This window comes from Nannospalax galili, unplaced genomic scaffold (assembly GCF_000622305.1).
Source record: "Nannospalax galili isolate Female #2095 unplaced genomic scaffold, S.galili_v1.0 scaffold146, whole genome shotgun sequence".
In the NCBI taxonomy this organism is placed as follows: domain Eukaryota; kingdom Metazoa; phylum Chordata; class Mammalia; order Rodentia; family Spalacidae; genus Nannospalax; species Nannospalax galili.
This window is the reverse complement of record NW_008357929.1, coordinates 2232269-2251540: the sequence shown is the minus strand read 5'-3', so window position 1 is coordinate 2251540 and position 19272 is coordinate 2232269. Positions and strand designations below refer to the sequence as shown.

At 43.2% G+C, this 19272-nt stretch overlaps 1 protein-coding gene and 1 pseudogene across 1 annotated transcript in view; one reads left to right on the top strand and one right to left on the bottom strand.

Annotated features, from left to right (window-relative positions):
• Positions 1-1111: 1111 nt before the first annotated feature.
• Positions 1112-19272, bottom strand: part of Hs3st3a1 (heparan sulfate-glucosamine 3-sulfotransferase 3A1) — a 105169-nt gene continuing 87008 nt past the window's right edge. Inside the window, exon 2 of the mRNA XM_008855688.2 lies at positions 1112-3098. Within this exon, the coding sequence (XP_008853910.1) occupies positions 2477-3098 (622 nt within the window). The 3' untranslated portion in view covers positions 1112-2476. The remainder of the gene's footprint in view (positions 3099-19272) is intronic.
• LOC103752219 lies at positions 7370-8379 on the top strand (annotated as a pseudogene).

The window sequence follows — 19272 nt, the reverse complement described above, 5'->3', positions numbered from 1 at the left end:
CATCTGTGGTCTCAGAAACAATGGGCACAGCATGAAGCTGAAGCCATGGTCCTCTCCCAGACAACGTTCCAGTCCAAATTAAAGCGAAGGGGTGGCCAGCATGGTTTGCAGAGAACAGCTTCAAGGAAGGAAGGCTGCCATGCTTGACCCAAGATCAAAGCCTTTTGTTTGGTGTCGCTAAGTGGACAACTAATTGTGATGCCCTGTTCATACACAGCAGGAGTAAGCTCTCCACTGAAGGCAAAAACAGACCTTTCCTACCCTGGGTGGGACTAAGAGGCGAGCTCTTCCTGTTTGCCTGGGATCCAGAACTTTAAACACTCGTAGGGACTCCTACACATCTGAAGGTTCTCCTGGAGGGTTCTGTACTCATTTGTTTTAAAAATAATATAAATAAAAATATCTATGTGCAAAAGAGTCTTTGCACCCAGATTTGTTCTTTTATTGTCTCTTCCACAGGAAAAGAGGATGGTTAATGAACGATCCCTTAGATACAATCCTGGTTTTGTGCAAGCCACGTTTGCATAATGGCAGGAAGGGGCAAATACAAAGATTCAGAGGCACAAACAAAACTAATTAAAATATGAGGAGAGTTTGAAATGAGTGTCTCATGGCTGCAAAGGATGATTCAATTCATGTAGAATTGAGGGCACGGGAGTTCAGATCACCTGAGAAAGAATGATCTGGCTTTGGGGCTTATTTAATTCCTGTAAATGGGATATTAACAAACAAACCTGAATTGGACAAAGTATCTAAACACCTAAAAGGCTTTTTTCCTTCATTTTCACCCCATGTTAATCTTCTCAAGAAACACTTTCATCCCCGATGTAACATCTATGATGGATGCACAGTTGTCCTGCATATTGTAAGATAACTGTAGTTCCTTCTGATTAACAGCATGGAGAAAAGCAGAATATTATTTAGTATACTAAAATGTCTGGTCCTTTAAATTCTGGTAGATAAAGAAAACTTTGATGGAATCTCAGAGACGTTTTCTTCTTGGATTTAAACCTGTAATAAAATGTTGCTGACAGAGTAATTATAAATGTTTTATATATTCCGTGCATATGTGCTCCTTGCTAAACCAATTTAATTCCCATTAATGTTAATCTCGTTAATACCCACTCAAAGAGCAAAGGACTACTCTTAATAAACTATTGATTTATTTGAACCATTTAAGTGGGGGATGGGCAGGAAGGGATGGGAGCAGAGAAAAAGCCACCATGTTACCCACAACTGTGTTTCTTAGAGTATTTTCCAAACATTAATGAGCAAAAGATTGTAACTGACATGAGAAAAAAAAAAAAAAAAAACAGAGGAAAAATATAGGGACAGAGAGGCAGTCCCCAACCCAGGAAATCTGAGAGACCCAGAAAGGAGTTGTTACCTTAGGTTAGAAATGAGACACTACAAAGAAACGTAGGCTTCTTTTTTTCAAAAAGAAAAATGAGATTCATATTTGTAAGTTCCCACTGAAGTGGGGTTTTCTTTAAAAAAAAAAATCAGTCATATCAAGACACAGGTAAGCAGCTGTCTTACTACGCTCCTGGTCGTGCCTGGATATCTTGCCCTCAATAGAAGAATTTGGTAATTTCTCTGGAACTCAGCTGACCACCAATCAGTCAGATGTCCTTGTCTATGAACCTTTGATCAACCAGGAAGCAAGATGGGCTCTTAAGAGAAGCTGTGTCCTGTCTTAGTGACTTCCTTGAGTATAGTTACACAGTGAGGCTGGAGGCCACAGGCCAGCCTCAATCTCAGACAGCCATAACAAACCCTCACTGCTCCTTTCAGATCATCCCAGAATCAGCTCCAAAAGGTAGAGATGTCTATTGCCTCATTCTCCCTTGGAAAATTATTGTAAAATAGGGAGAACATGGAAGAAGGGATTTTGTCCAGGATCCACCAGCTGGCCTTAAGATAAGTGATTTAACCTCCCTGAGACTGTTTCCCTTATCTTTAAAATGGGATTGTGGTCTTTGTAAACTACATTCATAACACATAGTAGCATAAGGATCAAAAATATACTTGAAAACACTATGAGAATTGTTGTGTGCAAACATTATTAACTGAGAAAATGTTTACGAAACAAAATAAAACAAGTGGCTTGGGCGGGAAGCTGAAAACATAAGACTTGGGTATCAATTCTATGAAGGTCTTGTATTTAACAGAAGAGAGGTTTATCCTCAGGATTTTCCTAAAAGTATTTAATGTCAACTGGTGCTTATACCTTAAGAATGGGCATATAGAACATTAAAAAAAATTACCGAAAACAGGAAGAAGTTTTCCTTTTCTGCTTGATGCAAATGTTTGATGTTGGTTACACACTGGGATGGGGCGGCAGGGGGAAAAGATTGGTTGAAAAAAAAATACTGAAACACATATTTTCCGCACAAATATTAAACTGTCCTTTTCTCTACCGATCGGTAAAAAAATATATTATATTTGATATTTTTTTCTTTTTAAATTATATTTGCTATCCATCCCAGCCGAAGTCTCGCCCGGTCATCTGGTAGAATTTGAGGTTGAAGGGCCTGTAGAACTCACGCAGCCTCCGCAGCACCTCGCGCGCGATGGCGGGGTGCGCGCGGCCCTTGGTCTTGCCCAGGCAGTGCGGCTTGCTGCTGCCCTCGGCCTTCTTGAGGCACGGGAAGCCCTTGGTCTGGTTGAAGTAGAAGTGCTTGTCGGTGATGATGCGCTTGAGGCCCAGGAAGTCCTGCACGCGGCCCAGCTCTCCGGCCGGGTCGCTGACCAGCCGCTCCCCGCTCACGAAGAGCATCTGGCCGAGCGGGAAGTGGCGCAGCCAGGGCTCCAGGTGCTTGGCGTACAGGCCGATCTGGATGGCGCTCCACGACGTGTCGATGAGCCCCGCGCTGCGGTTGCGGAACGTCAGGCTCTCGAAGGTGGGGATGTCGGGCCGCTTGGACAGCGTCTGCGTGTAGTCCGAGATGGCCCTGGTCACCGGGTCGCGCACCACCACGATGAGCTTGGTGTCCTTGGACATGGCTGAGATGCGCGCGGGCGCCTCCCGAGTCACGAAGTAGCTGGGAGTCTTCTCCATGGTGATCTGGCCCTCCAGGGTTCTGGGCATCAGGTCCCTGGGGGAAGCAGAAAGGGTCATCAGAACCTGGAGAGTAAGCCAAATCCCCAGAGGACACAGAGCACTTGCTCTAGGGAGTGGTGGCCCAGGCTTCCAGGTCAGGTTGCAATTCTGATTCTCCTACTCTTCCTGTATGCCTGACTAGGGAAGGCAGTGACCACCTGGGAGAATTGCCTTGATGGTAACCTCCAGGCCTTAGAAGTACTCCTGGCCAAAATACGGGCTCTGGCTGTTTGTGGTTACTGGTGTTACCGTAAGTCCACAAAACTCTAAGAGCATTGCATTGTTTCATTAGGTAGTGAATGAATCACAATATAAGGACAATTAAGATATTGGATGCCATCCTGCTCACACCTTGTGCTAAATCCCAGTGTAGCCTTGCCCTCCATACGAAAGCCAACAATTTCTCTCAAAAAAGAATTTTCTTGTAAACAAAGGGATACTTTTTTAAAAGACTTTTTTTAAAAAAAAAAAAATTATGTGTCTGTCTGTGGGCCTGTGCTCAGTGAGTGCGGGTGTCTCTGGAGGGCAGAAGTGGTGGCTCAGATCCCCTGAAGCTGGATGTAAAGACTGTGTGAGTCTCCCAACATCGGTGCTGGGAACTGAACTCTGGTCCAGCTTCGACTGTGCCACTTCCACAGGGCCACAAGAGCTACTTCCTTCTACCATGCAGGTCCTGGGGACTAAACTCAGGTCATCAGACTTGGTGGCAAGCACCTTCACCTGCTGAGCTCTCTCATTGGCCCCCAAATAATTACTTCTTTGGCAATCAATTGAGCTGTCCTCATGACAGCCAGTCATGGATGCTCTAACCCTCTCACAACCAGAAAGACTTCCTTTTCTCAAATTTTATTTATTATTTTTAATCTTATGTGTCTATTGCCTGAATAAGTGCACCTGTGTCATGCAATGCCCGTGTAGTCAGAAGAAGGCGTTGGGTTCCCCTGGAACTGTAGTTATGGACAGCTCTTAGCCACCATGTGGGTGCTAGGAATCAAACCCAGGTCCTCTGCAAGAGCAGCCAGGGCTCTTAACTACTGAGCCATCTCTCCAGCCCCCTTTCTTACTTTTCTTCTGTGGGTATTGGGCTTTTGTAATACCCTCCTTGTTTTTAGCTGATTTAGGGGCATGAGAAGTTGCAAGGATATCTGTATTCTCAGCTACAATGTGTGTTTTCTGCCTTTCTTTCCCCTTCTTCATTAGGCCATCTTTTATAATTCATTGATTTGCATTTCAGCTTTTCTAACACTTCCTTTTATTTGTTAGGCTGTACTTTGTCGGTCTCTTGTACACTTGCTTAACTACGTGCTTCATTTATGTCCAATCACATTTCTCAAGCCATCGACCCATTTTGAGGCTTCCATTTTCCTTTTAAGTGAGGACTTGATCAAGTTTCATAAGTATCAACATGTAGTCTGGTTATTTTCTTAAGTGCCAGTATCTAGAGGCTGCACTGAAAGGCTCTGATTTCCTTCTTGATTCAGGTACTCTCTATGGCTGTATTTATTTTTCCATGAGTACTATTTATTTTAATGAGTGAGATGTTTACTATTTCTGTAATGTCTACTTTGCTTGTGTGCTACAAGGATGCACTTCATGTTTTGTGCTTGTCTTTACTGAAATCTTACCACCTGCCCCACCTATACTGTTTGCTAACTATACACTGTGGAAAATGTCAGACATAAAAGAATGAAACGTGGAAAGTGAATCTCGTGTACCTTATATCTCCTTCAAGAATTCATAATGAGTGGCCATTTCATTTATGAGTCCCCTCATGTCCACCTCCTATCCATGCCAACTGGATTATTTTAAAGTCAATTAATGGGCATCTCTCCACTAGCTTGCAAGTATTTGAGTACCTAGGTGAATTATTTCTGACACAGATTCCTCCCTCTCTGTGGCATCTACAATACTGATAATGCCCTGGTTTAAAGGATGGTGCTTTTCTCCTGTGCTTGTTACTTTGGCAAGTGATCTTACTTTACTTTTGAAGGGAGGGTGATAATTGCATATCTGATTTATGTTGCCCAACTCCTGTTTTAAATTTTAATTTTCTAAAGATCTTACAATTTATTTTACAAAATAACAATGCACCTGATTAACTATCTCTTAAATATATCTGAGGGTCTAAATATAAATAAGCAAAGATCAAAGAGTTCAGCATGACATATATGAGATACTACTTGCTTGGCCTTCATAATTGATACACGCCTAATTCACTGTGTGACTCCATCTAGAACTGAGGAGCCCGCCAAACCAAGATGTTCTGGGAGCTTAAGCTGCCCTTGTACTAGATAAGCCAGGAAATCTGGCCAGAGAGGGTTGGAATTTCCCATTGAGAGAAATTTGATCAAATGTATGGAAAAGTTTCAAGCTTTAAAAGGAAACAGCAAATACACTGAAGTTATAAAAGGTGTATGTTAATTTAAAAACAAAAACACAGTGTTTCTGTCTCCCCTACAATCTTTGACTTGTAATTAATTACTTCAAATTTTGGCCCAAATCTGAAAGGGAGATAGGCTTCTTTTGGGAGGTTCTGGGTGGCTTGTCTCCAGCGGCAGGGAGGCCCTAGGAACATTTCTCAGAGATTGAAGCTATAGGTTATGCTTGGCCAGAGCAAACACAAGTAAACCTCTGAATAAAGGAACCATAATTTAAAGAGTATTCCAAATAGGTGCTAGGAAAGGAGACAGCTCAAACAGGGTTTCAAATGAAAGCCATACTCATTGCTTTCTGTCACCCATGGATGACTAAGGCTACCTGGTGAACATGGAGCAGGTCAGGAAGTTGGGCTTAACTGAAGGAAGGCTTAACTACAAGCTAAATTTTGTAAAACAAATAAGTGATCATCTACATAAATCTTTTTAAAAAATCTGTTCAATTTGTATGAGTATTTTGCTGACATGTATGTAGGGGTACCATGTGGGTACAATGCTTGTGGAAGCCAGAAGAGAATCCCCTGGAACTGGAGTTACAGCTGGTTGTTAGCTACCATGTGAGTGTTGAGAACTAAACCTGGGTCCTCTGCAAGAGCAGCCAGTGCTCTTAATCCCTGAACAGTTGTTTTGTAAGAGGACCCCTAATAGGACTCTAAATTGCAATATCCTTTTTACTTTTTAGTTCATTTTCCTATTGTAGTGAGAATTTTAAAATGAGAATTTTAAAGTGAGAATTTCAAAAATGTGCTCATCTTTCTCTTAAAACAAAATACACATGCACTGTGGAACACTGCACTTCGAGTGTTCAGGGGGACTTAGTAATTGTCCTTAGTAATTGCCCAATAACCAATTACCCTTAGTAATTACCCAAGCAAAGTCTGTACTGTGACTATATGTGAGGACCTGAGCCTGGATGGGCAGTGAATGATCTAGTCCCAGATTACAAAAGTGTCAAGAAACAGAGAGGCTAAAGCCTCATGAAAGGACACCCAAGTAGACACATGAAGTTTCCCTGTGGACAGCATAGGCTGTGAGAGATACATTCATCTGAGGGGTAGAGGAGTAGTTCTCAGGAAGATTCCATTTCCAGTCTAAGTAGTGTAGAAATTCTGATTTTGCCTCTAAGTTGTGACAAGATCTGGAAACTTTTATCATAGGTATGGCTTGGGAATTAGAGACCAAAAGTATAAGTTAGAGAAGCTTCCTCAAGTGCCCTAAAGAATGCAAGGATGCAAAGGAATTTCACAAACACATAGATGAGTATTACAAGTTGGATTATGCACATTTTGTTCTCTCTCCAAAGAACTCAATACAAATTCACAGCAGTCAAAAGGTGAGCTCTCCCAAGTGCCCATCAATGAATCATGAAGATGTGGTACAGTCACACTATGGAATACTACACAGCCATAAAAGGGAAAAGAATGTGCTCCATGATCCAACAGCAATGAACCTGAAGGACACTGTACTGAGTGAAATGAGCCAGTCAAAAAAGACAAAAACTGCCTGAATCCATGTACATAAGATGTCTAAGGGAATCAAAAGTCATAGCCAGAAAGTAGATTTCCAGGGCCTGGGGAAAGAGAATTCTGGACCAGGGACAGATTTAGTTTTCCAAGATTAGAAGTTCTGAAGACTGGCTCCATAACAACATGTATGTACTTAGCACCACTGTACCCAAGAATGCACAGTTAATAAACTTTATGTTCAGTCCATCTTATTACAATTTGATTTTTAAAAATAAGGAACTCATGCCACAGGACAGGGTGGAGCAGCCCAGGAGCCACACCGCTGAGCAAGGGTGGTTCTGGTGAGCCCATAGCATCTCCACACAATGAGCGAAGCAGACCGGTTGCAGCAGTACCTGCCTTTGCCACCCCAGGTTGTCACGGACACTGGCCGAGCTCCATAGGCCCTTGGACCGTAGCTCCTTTAGTGGCAGAGTTTTCCGAACGACATTCTTGGTGTTGGTGGTTTCCCTCACTTACCCTGCTTGGAGTCACAACACCTCTGGAGTCTCCCATAGATCCGTGGAATCTCAGTTTCAAAAAAGTCTATTTGAAAATCAACTTACCGGGCCAGAGTCCATGGTAAATATCAGAGACCTGATGGTTATTACCACTGCAAATGGCTTTTGTAAAACTTGAAAATGGGAAAATAGAGACCATCACCCAGTTTGGTTCAGGACCTTGTAAAACCTGAGGTGATGAGCCTACCTGTGGGAGACCCTTGGGCTCCTGGGTGGGCCCTGATGGGACTCTTTGTAGTTGAGGCATAAAAGGGACTGTTTGAAGTAAATCCCCAGAAATGTGCATTGAAACTGCTGCTGTCTTCTAAGACTCCCATTGAGGGCAAGAAAATGTCCTTTGTGAATGACCTCACTGTCACTCAGGATGGGAAGATTTATTTCGTGGATTTGAGCAGCAGTGGTTATTGAGGCCACTGATGATGGGCGCCTGCTGGAGTACAGTACAGAGACAATGGAAGTGAAGGCTTTGTTGGACCAGTTGCAGTTTCCCAATGGAATCCAGCTTTCTCCTGAGGAAGATTTTGCCCATGGCCAAGAGAGGAAGAGTCTATGTGCCTTGCTGATAAAAGGAAGGGCAGATATATTTGTGGAGAACATGCTGGATTTCCTGACATGTCCAGCCCAGCAGCTCAGGGGGATACTGGGTTGCCACAGTGAACATTCATGCCAACCCTGGGTTTTCCATTTTGGAGTTCTTATCTAAGAAGCCTTATGTGAAAAGAATGATTTTCCAGCTGTTCACCCAGGAGACAGTAATGGAGTTTGTGCCACGGTACAGTGGCACGATCGTGATGGACTGGTGTCCACCTATGTGAGTGAGGAATTCTGTACCCAGGCTCCTTCAAGTCCCTCTTCATCTGCAGACGCAGGCTCCAGTCTGTTTAGCCAGCCCAGCAGCTGCTCCCACCATGCATGCCAGGAATCGTACACTCAGGCACCTACCTGGTGTAGAAGGAGCCATGAACAGAGATCTCTCCCTGTGTTCCTGTCAGTCCATTGAATTGTGGGAATTGCTGCTGCAATCCTGAGAATGTGAGAGTCCCCAAGGGATGCTACTCATCTGGCTTTGATGGCACCTTTAGAGGGAAGCCTAGCACATCTGCTGTGGGAAAGATGAATTAGTGGAAAGCCATTTTCTCTTGAAAGAAAAATAAAATTCCAAGTCCTAGAAAATTCTAGGACTTGGGAAACTTCATCTACTTCTCACAGGGCTCAGGGTTTGGTGGTTAGAGCACGAGATGAGCTGCTAAGGGCCCTTACTGCTGCTGCTGCTGCTCTGTCTGCCAGCCTCAGTGTCTTCCTTCTAAAGCTGAGTTATGATTTGGTGGGTGGCATGGAAGGGCCGATGCAGCTGTGCTGAGGTTGTCTGCAGGAATCACAGCAGTTGAAGCTTAGTTTGTTCTCAGGGGCTGTGCGGGATGTGGACCCTGGACTCCTGGTATTCGTCCACAGTAGAGAGGTGCCACCCTCCCTTTACACCAGAGGTTTTCAAGACTCTTATTCCACTGACTGAGTGGACTTCATGGGGCTTCTTTCTGTAAATAATTACTCTGCTGGAATTGGGTGACACAGCAAGTCAGAACCTACATAGAGGTGCATTTAGGAATGTCCTTCACATGCCTTCACTCCTCACCTCTAGACCCACAGATGTAAGTAGTGACCTATGGGTATAATATTTGCGCAAATGTAGTAAGCCCAGAGTTGCTTATTTCTTGACAAATATCTCTACACACTGGTCTTAATTTTGATAATAATAAATGATATGAAACTTCCTTTTCTGCTAAAAACAAAATAAAGAACTGGAGAGAACAAAGGCTTCGATGGAGTGGACGGATCTAGTTAGACAGTCCTTCGGCTTCATGGATAACTAAGCATTGAAGAAAGGTATTCAAAGAGGCTGGGGGTTCATTTTCATCTTGCTAGACCAAAGGGAAATAAAATAATTTTTGACAGTTTGTGGAGTTAATCTGAAATCAGAAATTGAAGTTCATGGCTTGTCCTCCCCACTGCTGGCCAGGAGGCCACACACTGTAATTTAACATACATAAGCTTAGCTTATTTATCTCAACAGAAAAATCAAGCCAGATGCCTCAGAAATCCGGACAGTGCATTGCAAGAGTGTCAGCACTGACACTGCTGCAGAGAAAACACATAAGGAAGGGATGCCCAGTGTCTTGGCTCCCAGCTGCCTTCATTCCAAATTAGAGAACTCCAGGAAAACAGGGAATGGGCCTCTCCGCCATGATCCTGGGGTACCCAAGCATCATCCCACTGGATGTTCAGACACTAAGGATGCTTGACTTGAAGGCCAGAACCTCTGTCTTTGGAAGGACAGAGACTGGCTTATTGCGGTAGGAAAGGTGAGTGCAGGGCATTAGTGGAATCCATCCCTTTCCCACGCATGGTAGTGCAGTCACTCCGGAAGGAATTGCTCAGCTACATTTCCATCTGATTCAGACGTCATACCACCCTCATTTGTGAACCAATTAGTCACTCTTGGTAATCTCCATGGGGCTGGGCTTGTTTCAGTAGTTGTCTGTCTACAGTGTAGGGAATGTGGCCAAGCTCAGGCTATGATAAACATACTCACAGACTGTTCATTACCAAAGCCAAGGCATGACACTCATGGTGGGAGTACTAAAGTGCTGGAGGGTTTCCCAGTGCCAAACTGCTGAATGCGGATGGGACAAAGCTGCCTCCATGGCCAAACCTCACAGATAGTCTGAGAAGCAGGACCTGTCCTTGGGTAAGGTGGTCAGTGCTCCAGGGCTGGATACATACAGCCACCTCTGTGAGCATGAGGGCCATCCAGGTACAGCCTTCCATACCACTCAACAACTGTATTCAGTGGGCATCTAATATGTGCAAGAAGGTTCACAAAAGAGCCCTACTTGTGCACTTAGCCTTTCTGAGCAGTCGGGGACATTTCTCCTGAATGCCAGCTGCCTGCTGATGTCTTCTTGCTCCCTGTCTTCTCTCCATAATTGCTGCCAGGCCTCTCTGGAAGCAGCTTCAAATGAATGAATGAATGAATGAATGAATATTCCTTTCCTATTTATTTTTAATAAATCACATTTGGTTGACTGGTTATTTGTAAGGAAAAATCCATTTCTTATATACATAAAAATCAATTCCATATTGCTAATGGATACCAACAGGAAGTGAATCTAAGAAAGCAGCTTAATGATTTTGAAGGAGGCAGATTTTTCAATTGTATAAAAGAATTACAATAAAATAATAAATTTGATTATATTAAAAATAAGGACTTTTATTTATCAAATGGTACCATTAAGTGTGTAAAAGGCAAACCCCAGGGCGTGAGAAAATATTGTGTGTGACAAGAGCCATATCTGTAATATATAAATGACTCCTATAGTCAATAAGTTAAAGACAAACATTGAAAGAAAAATGAGCAAGAAATATGAATAATCATTTTATAAAAAACACAGTATTCTGGGGCTGGAGAGATGGCTTGGTAGTTAAGAACACTGGCTGTTCCTCTTGCAGAAGACCAAAGTTCAGATCCCAGCACCCACATGGCAGCTAACAACCATCAATAAATCCAATTCCAGGGGATCCGACATCCTCTTATGGGCATTGCATATATATGGGGCACTTTCATGCATGCTGGAAACTCATATACATAAAAATAAATAAATCCAGAATTTTAAAAAATATTAAACACAGTATTCTAGTATTCAATTAATGCTTGAGAAGTCATCAGGATTCACTAGTCATCAGGGGAATGCAAAGCCCTGTGTCAATATCATGTTCAGGCACATCCACTGGTACAACTGGAATAAAAGTGATTGAGATTTCCCACATCAGTGAGGATGATCAGTGACTGGCACTTTGTTGGTGGACAGCAAGCTGGCACAGTGACTTCAGAAGCTGCTTGGCACCGTACCAGAGCTAAGCACACATCACGTTATCTCCCAGCAACTTCATTCGCAGTGGACACCTGTTCACCCATGTTCATAGATAATCATGACATTCCCAAATTCAGGGTACCCAAATGTCCATCAAAAATAGAAGTGCTTGTATACCCCACACAGCACCATCAGAATGGATGGTGTCATGCCTCCTTGTGTGGGCGAGCCTCACAAAACAAAGCTACACAGCCAGGCACGACACTGCATATGCTGCATGGTTTAGAAAGTTTATCATCAGAACTGGTGAAATGGCTCAACCTGGTAAAGTGCTTGCCATGCAAGCATGAGGACTTGAATTCAGATCCCCAGAACCCATATGTGATGGTAAATTTTGATTGCTGGCTTGACTGAATCTGGATACAGCTAAAACATCAGGAACTTTCTCAATCAGATTATTTGAAATGGGGAGACCCACCCTAAATGTGGGTGGCACCTTCTGGTGGCAGCCCAGATAAAAGGACATGGCAGAAAGAACCTTTCGCTTTTTGCCCGCTTGCCTTCACGCTTGCTGGCGAGTTTATCTATCCTATTGTTGCATTCCTTCACAGATATTAGCACCAACTTCTTTGGGGTCCAACAAAGATTGAGACAAGCAGCTCTTCAGGAATCCTTCAGGTCTTTAGCACTAATTGGGACCTGCTGAGCCACCCAGCTGCATGGACAGAGCAGATACCGGGTTCTTGGCCTCTCGAGAGTGAGACGGCCATTATTGGACTGCCTGGATCATAACATGTAAACCAGTCTAATAAATCTCCTTTGTGTGTGTGTGTGTGTGTGTGTGTGTGTGTGTGTGTGTATGTGTGTGTCTGTCTATCTGTCTGTGTCTGTGTGTCTGTGCATCTATGTGTCTATGTGTATCTGTCTGTATGAGCATGTATGTGTCTATTCATTCTATTAGTTCTGTTCCTTAGAGACCCCTGATTAATACACCATATAAAAAGTCAGACTAGCAGTGCATGCCTGTAATCCTGGCACTGGAGAGGCAGAGACAGGAGGATCCCTGGGCTTGCTAGCAAGTCAGTTTAGCCAAATCACTGAACTCCAAGTTCAATAAGAGACTCTGTCTCAGGTGGGTCTGTGTAGGTTCAAGGCCAGCCTGGTCTACATTATGAGTTCAAGGCCAGCTAGGGATATACAGTGTGACCATAGTTCTAAAAAAACTAAAGGAAGAGAAGCAATTGAAGAAGATACCTGACAGTGGCCTCTGGTCTACATGTGCACGCACGCATACACACACACGCGTGCACACACACACACACGCACACACACACGCACGCACGCAAGCACACAAAGTTGATAAATGGCTAAAGCTCATGTGTCCTGCTAGATGTCAAAACAGTTGTTGCTCATGGGAGAATTGGTGCTGGGGAAGGGACAGCAAAGTCTTTTAAAGGGATGGAGATACAACTGTTTCAGATTCTTGTTACACAAGTGTATCTACTTTGTGAAAACACATGGAGCTGTATTTTCAGATTTGTGTGTTTTTATACAGTTAAGTTATACTTGAATAAATATTTTACTATGCTTATAAAAAATAAATGGCCAATTTCCCACCAGTTTCCAAGAAGAACATGCATTTTATAAAACCCAAACAGACAAAGAATTTGCCAAGTCAAGTATATCTCCAATTTGTGAAACTATAGAACACAAAGGGAGAAAAATGCAACCCACCGGGCTGGGACTCGGGGTCCTGCCCACCCCAGGCAGCACTCTTTTTGCCCCAGGTGGAGGGCAAGAAAAGGAGTGACCGGGGCTTTGCCCCACACACTCATTCCCACAACTTGGGCACAGCGATGGGCATACCACAGAGAGGATGTTCAAGAATCTAGCACGAACAGTGCAATGATCCAAAGAAGGAGCTGTGCTTGTGAAATAGTCTAACATTGATTTTCTCAGTTCATCCTCACAGAACTGTAAGAAAAATAAGATGGGCCTATGACCTCATTATTTTTTCTGATGAGAAACCAGGATAGCATCTAAGCAGCACACTAGAGTTCTCTGTCACAACCCAGAAGGTGGCAAGTGAGCCCCTCCATACTTGGTCCATGTTTATTCTTAATGCATCAGAGTAATCAGCAATCAAAGGAACTTAGACAAGGGATGTACAGACAAAGGCTTAGAAACGACCCCCAGGACAACACCTGGAGAAAATGAGAACTGAAGAGAATGATCCAGAACATAGTGGATGATTCTGAAAAACCCGGACACTGGACCAAAAACAGATGAGATGAAAGACTCCTCTGTTTGAAAAGAGGGGTCATGTGACTATACTGATGCGACAAGAGCTTGATTGGCAGGGGCATACTGGACAGGTTAGAACCAAGCAGAAAGAGCGCAGGTGCCCCAAAACTTTAGAAAAATCTCCCATCGTGATCCAGGTATAAGGGGCTGTAACCCAGGTTTAGTGCTGGGAATGACAGGGGTAGGGGAGAATAAGGATTGTGGTAGCTGATTCATGAGAAGGGTGACATGGAATCCTCAAAGAAGATTCCAAAGTTATTTTATTATTTCTAATTTATGTGTGTGAGTATATTGCCTGCATGTGTGTAAGTGCCCCTTGTCATGCAATGCCCATGGAGGTCAGAAGACTACATCATATTCCCTGAAACTGGAGTTAAAGATGGTTGTTAGCCACCATGTGGGTGCTGGGAATCAAACCCAGGTCCTTTGAAAGAGCAGTCAGTGCTCTTAACTGCTGAGCCATCTCTCCAGCACTGATTTCAAAGTTTTAAAGGCAGAAAATGATGGCAACTTTACAAAATAACAAACTGCATAGAAAAACAAAATAAATCTTTCTCCATTTCAAAATAGAAACAAGCATGTAATTGTCTTTTTGGTAGAGTTGAAGTACTTGTAAAAAGTTATTTCTTTTTAAGAACGCAGAGGATACACAATATTGGTGGTGTTCTGAAACACAGCTCAGGTATCTCATAACTCAGCAAAGGCAGTATAGCTTCATAGAAAACTCAGAATTAAGAGAACAAATATGGATTTCAGTCACTTCCTGCTATGAATAAGCTGTGTGACCTTAGGCAAGCCACAAAAGTTTTCTGACCCTCCATTTCTTCATAAGTAAAGCACGATTCCAGGTATGGGTTGGGACATTAATTTGTCTAGTTTAAAGCTCTGTGTGGTTGGCAGCAGAAAGTGGGCCACAGAAAGCACAGAAAGCCCACAGCTGAGCTCCTGATCACGGTTGTTAAGACCGTGATACAGGATACAGGAGGCTTGCAGCCATCCTATGCTTCCTCTGTGACTGAAACATCAAAATAAGATGGTAGAGCTAAAGATGAAGTCCACAGGCTGGGCTACATTAAAAAGAGCAGATCCAGAGCAGTCAGGAGGTCAAGTTCAGGATCTTGGGGAGAATCTGATAATGACAGGAGTAAGTGGACACTTATAAAGAAGTTAACACACAGCAAAGTCTCATGTATTGTTCCCTTTGGTCTCATGCCCATGAACAGGTAGAATCTTTATTTTAATTTCACAAAGCAGGATGACAGAGATAGCATGACTTGTCCAGGTATAGTTATGAGCAGCAGGAACCGAAGAAAATTCTAGTCTTTAGAGTGCATATTGTTTCAACCCTTCCAGATGCCCAGGCAACATTAGTGTGACTCCTTCCACACTAATGGAAGAATTGACTCCTTCAATTTCTGTCTTTGACATTGTGAAAAAACATTTAAGTGGTAAATGCATTCCTTCCCCATTCATCTTAGCATGCAAACTGCCCTTCCCTGAGTCTTGCAAACAGGAACTAGACATAACATGTTTTCCAAAAGCTATCTTCTATGAGGGAAACATAAGCTTCCAGAGGAAGTCCAGGTTGCAATGCAAAGACAATTTACTTTGAGGAATAAACAACCTGGTCCATTTGCACATGTGTGCGTTCTGTTTCTTGTGTCTGTTTCTGCAAGGCTCTAGCAGCAGAGGATGCCAAGAAGGACTTGCTCTTCGGATGGCCATGTCTGAAAGTCCCTAGAGATCCCTAGCCTTTTGTGTGTGTGTGTGTGTGTGTGTGTGTGTGTGTGTGTGTGTGTGCCTCAGAGGGGAGGAAACTGCAGTTAACTGGGGGCTGTCAGTGTGCTGTCCCTGGAGCCAAGACTCACTCATGTTAATATTTCTTTTCCTGCTGCTGTGATGTGAGACCCCACTCAAAACGTGACTTGTAAAGCTGGAAAGGAAACTCCCCTTTAGCTGATGTTTGAGTTGGCTTCTGGGGGAGAGGAAGACTGATGTTCTGAACTGGCTCCCACAGGCTCCCATACCGAGCAAGGCTTTATGGGCCATTCTAATAATCAAACCATTGGCAAGAGAATTAAATGTTAGAGGCTGGGATACATTCTACTGCTATGAACTCTCAACTTCTTCCAAAACTCTGAATGACCAAAAAACAGAGAATAGAAATGATTTTGACTCTAGGTTCATGACTGAACATGCATCAAAGCTTACTTCAAGAAAGCCACTCAGGGGAGGATGGAAAAGTTAAGGATTCTTGTTGCTAATTTGAGGAAACTTAGGAAAGAAGAGAGAAGGCATCTGTGGGTCCTGGGAACCGAATTCAAGTCTTCTAAAAGAGCAAAACACTTTCTTTACCACTAAACTATCTCCCCAGCCCAAGAATTACTCAACATGGAGGAATAGCTCCATGTAGCATAAATAAAACATTATTATTAATACTCGGTATCTAGAAAAAAAGCTGGAAGTTTACAAGACCTTAAAAGTATTATCTTTGGACTGGAGAGATGGCTCAGTGATTAAGAGCACTGACTGCTCTTGTAGAGGACCCGGGTTCAATTCCTAGCACCCACATGGCAGCTATGAACCGTCCTTAACTCCAGTTCCAGGAGAATCTGACACCCTCTTCTGATCTCCACGGCATTGCACAACATGGGTGCACTCACATACATGCAGGCAATACACTCATACACATAAAATAAAAATAAAATTTTTTTTTTTTGAAGCAGGGTCTCCCTGTAGCCCCAGCTGTCCTGGAACTCACTATGTAGACCAGACTGGCCTTGAACGCACAGAGATCTGCCTGCCTATGTCTCCCAAGTGCTGGGACTACAGGCATGTGCCACCACACCCAGCTCAATAAATAAATTTTTTTTAAAGTGTATATGTTTAATTCATACACAGGCAGATAGAAAAAGCGAGAGATTACATGTAAGCAGGAGAGATCCCGAAGGCGGAAAAAAAAAAGGGATGAATCTTCCAAAGGGAAAAAAAATTCCCCACTGTCCTCTCCTGAGAAGCTCCACCAATGGGAGAACTGGGGGGAATCTGAGAAATCCCTATGCCCGTCAACCTTCCTGCCACACACATGGAGGACTGGCCTACCCAGGCCTGCAGCCTCGCTGACATGAAGCTGGGCTTAGATTCTGTCTCCTGACCCTCAGCTCACTATTCCCTGTTATTTCATTCTGCTTAATTCTAAAAATACAGTGTGCCCAAGGCTCAGCCACATTGACGTTTATTTAGGTGCCCTGAAAAATAAAATTCCTCATTATGTGCAGTGAACCCAGCCCAACCAAAAATAAATATAAATAAAATTCGTACAAGGAGGGGAAGTTCCCTGAACTGCTTTGGAACCAGGAAAGTCCCGTTAAATGTGAGTTATTAACGGCAGAATTGGCTTTCTTCAGCTTACCCAGGTTTCTTCAGCCTACTTTAACATATTATAAGCCAATAACCTGGAAGCAGAAAGTGAAAGTCTTAATGAAAGAGTGGAGCCATGAACTGCAGGCAGTCTCACACTAGGGTCCTCAAAGGCTGCCTCAGCCAGCCCCCATCTGAGCTCAACCCAGCTCCCAACTGGAGTTTCACAAAGGAGAAGTTTGAGAGCTTTCCTATGTGGTGCTACTGCAGGCAGCTGCTTAGAACTATCAGCCTGGAACATCAGCCTGGAACTATCAGGCCTTTGCATATGTGTGGCTGGAGAGAAGGGAGAGTGCTTTGCTCCAGGGGAATCACAGAGGAAGACCAGTAGGGAAGCAAAGGAGGAGCCCACCAGGACTTCAGCAGGGGATAGCTGACTTTTCAGGGCATCTTTGTTACATTTTGGTAGTTGTGGGCTTTGGTTCTTTCGTTCCTCCCCACCCTGCCACCCCCCCCCATTTGTTTGTTGGTTCTAGACTTAGAGTGGGTGCTAAATGAATACACTTTTTAAGTTTGATACAGAGAACACGGCTTGAAACTATGATTTAGACAGTAAATGGAGGACTAGACTGCCTGGATGTTCCTTCTAATTTACTTTCAGAATCCTGAGTACTTGTTTCCTTAGTTTTGAGCAATAGAAAATAATTCCCAATTTGTCTTATTAGAATCAAAACAAGGGTCTGGAGAGATGGCCCATTGGCTAAGAGCACTGACTGCTCTTGATAAAGACCAAGGTGTGATTCCCAGCACCCACATCAGGAGACTCACAACTGCCTGTAACTCCAGTTTCAGGGGATCCAACCCCCTCTTCTGGCCTCCAAGAGTATCTGTACACATGTACTGCACATAACACACTCAGGTACATACACATACACATAAAATAAAGAATAAATAATTTTTTTAGAAAAGGAAAAGAATCAATAACCTCATTCTACAATACAAAATAATAAAATACCAACACAATGACATCATGGTGAGCTGAAGCACACACAGCGCACCAAACTCCAGAGAGGAAATGATCAAGCGTCCACCAGTGTGCTTGGACCCCTTGTCACCATAAAGGAACAAAACCATCTATTTGAAAAGACATGGATCAAAGAGACTTAGCTTTCTCTCCCACAGTTCAGAAAGACAACGAATCATGTGTTCATATGCACACATTTATAGACGTCGCCAGTCCAGCAGGCAGTACAATGCAGCTGGTAGCCCTAAACATCTGCTCGCATCTCTGAAGCCACTGCTCAGGCCTTGCACTGGGGAATGCATCTCCAAACCTCTTTCCCTAAAACTTCAAAACAAATGTTCTGGATGCTCAGAGCATGCATGGGATGTGCTGTTGCCAACGCTGGAGATGAAGAGTGCTCCCAATTTGGGGAAGGATTTGAGTAAGAGAAGTTAGCTAAGAGGTGAAAGACCAAATTAAGTACTCAGCAAAGTCTGTTAGATAGCATGAAATAGCTTCTTGACAGGAAGTAGGGCTTCCCAGCATTACTGAGTATCCATTGCTTACTTCTTCTACTACGGCTCATGACTGAAGAAGCTCACACATTACTGTGGACTCAGAACTTTGCACATGAAAACAGAAACACACTTCACATGTAGAAGTCAACGATGCTACGCTGAAGCTTGAGAACTTGACAACAGGCAGATCTCAAGGAGGCTGGAGACACAGGACACTGATTCTACAAGCAACCAGAGGCATCCAAAGCTGAACTGGAAGCAGCTGTCATTCTACAGAAATGCTTGATGGGATTTCACTACAATTTAAAAATAATTAGTGAGTTCATTTTAAATAGGCTGTGTTTAAAAGTTTTATGTAGGTTAATTATAATTTGTACTTTTGTCTTTATTTTCTTCTGTCTAATGCTCAGTGTGCTATTTTGATGTCTTATTTTCTGGTAGGTAACTTGGAATGTTTAGAAGAAAAATAATTTCTGATGATGCATGAGAATAACATTAATTCCTAAATTTTACATTTACTTGAATTTACATTTTTGATCTGAATATATTCTAATTTATGCACTTCAAAAATCCTTTCCATACTCATGTATGATTCAACTTTAATAGCGAGCAAAGCCAGTGGCAGAAAGCAGATCAACTGCTGCCAGGGGCTGA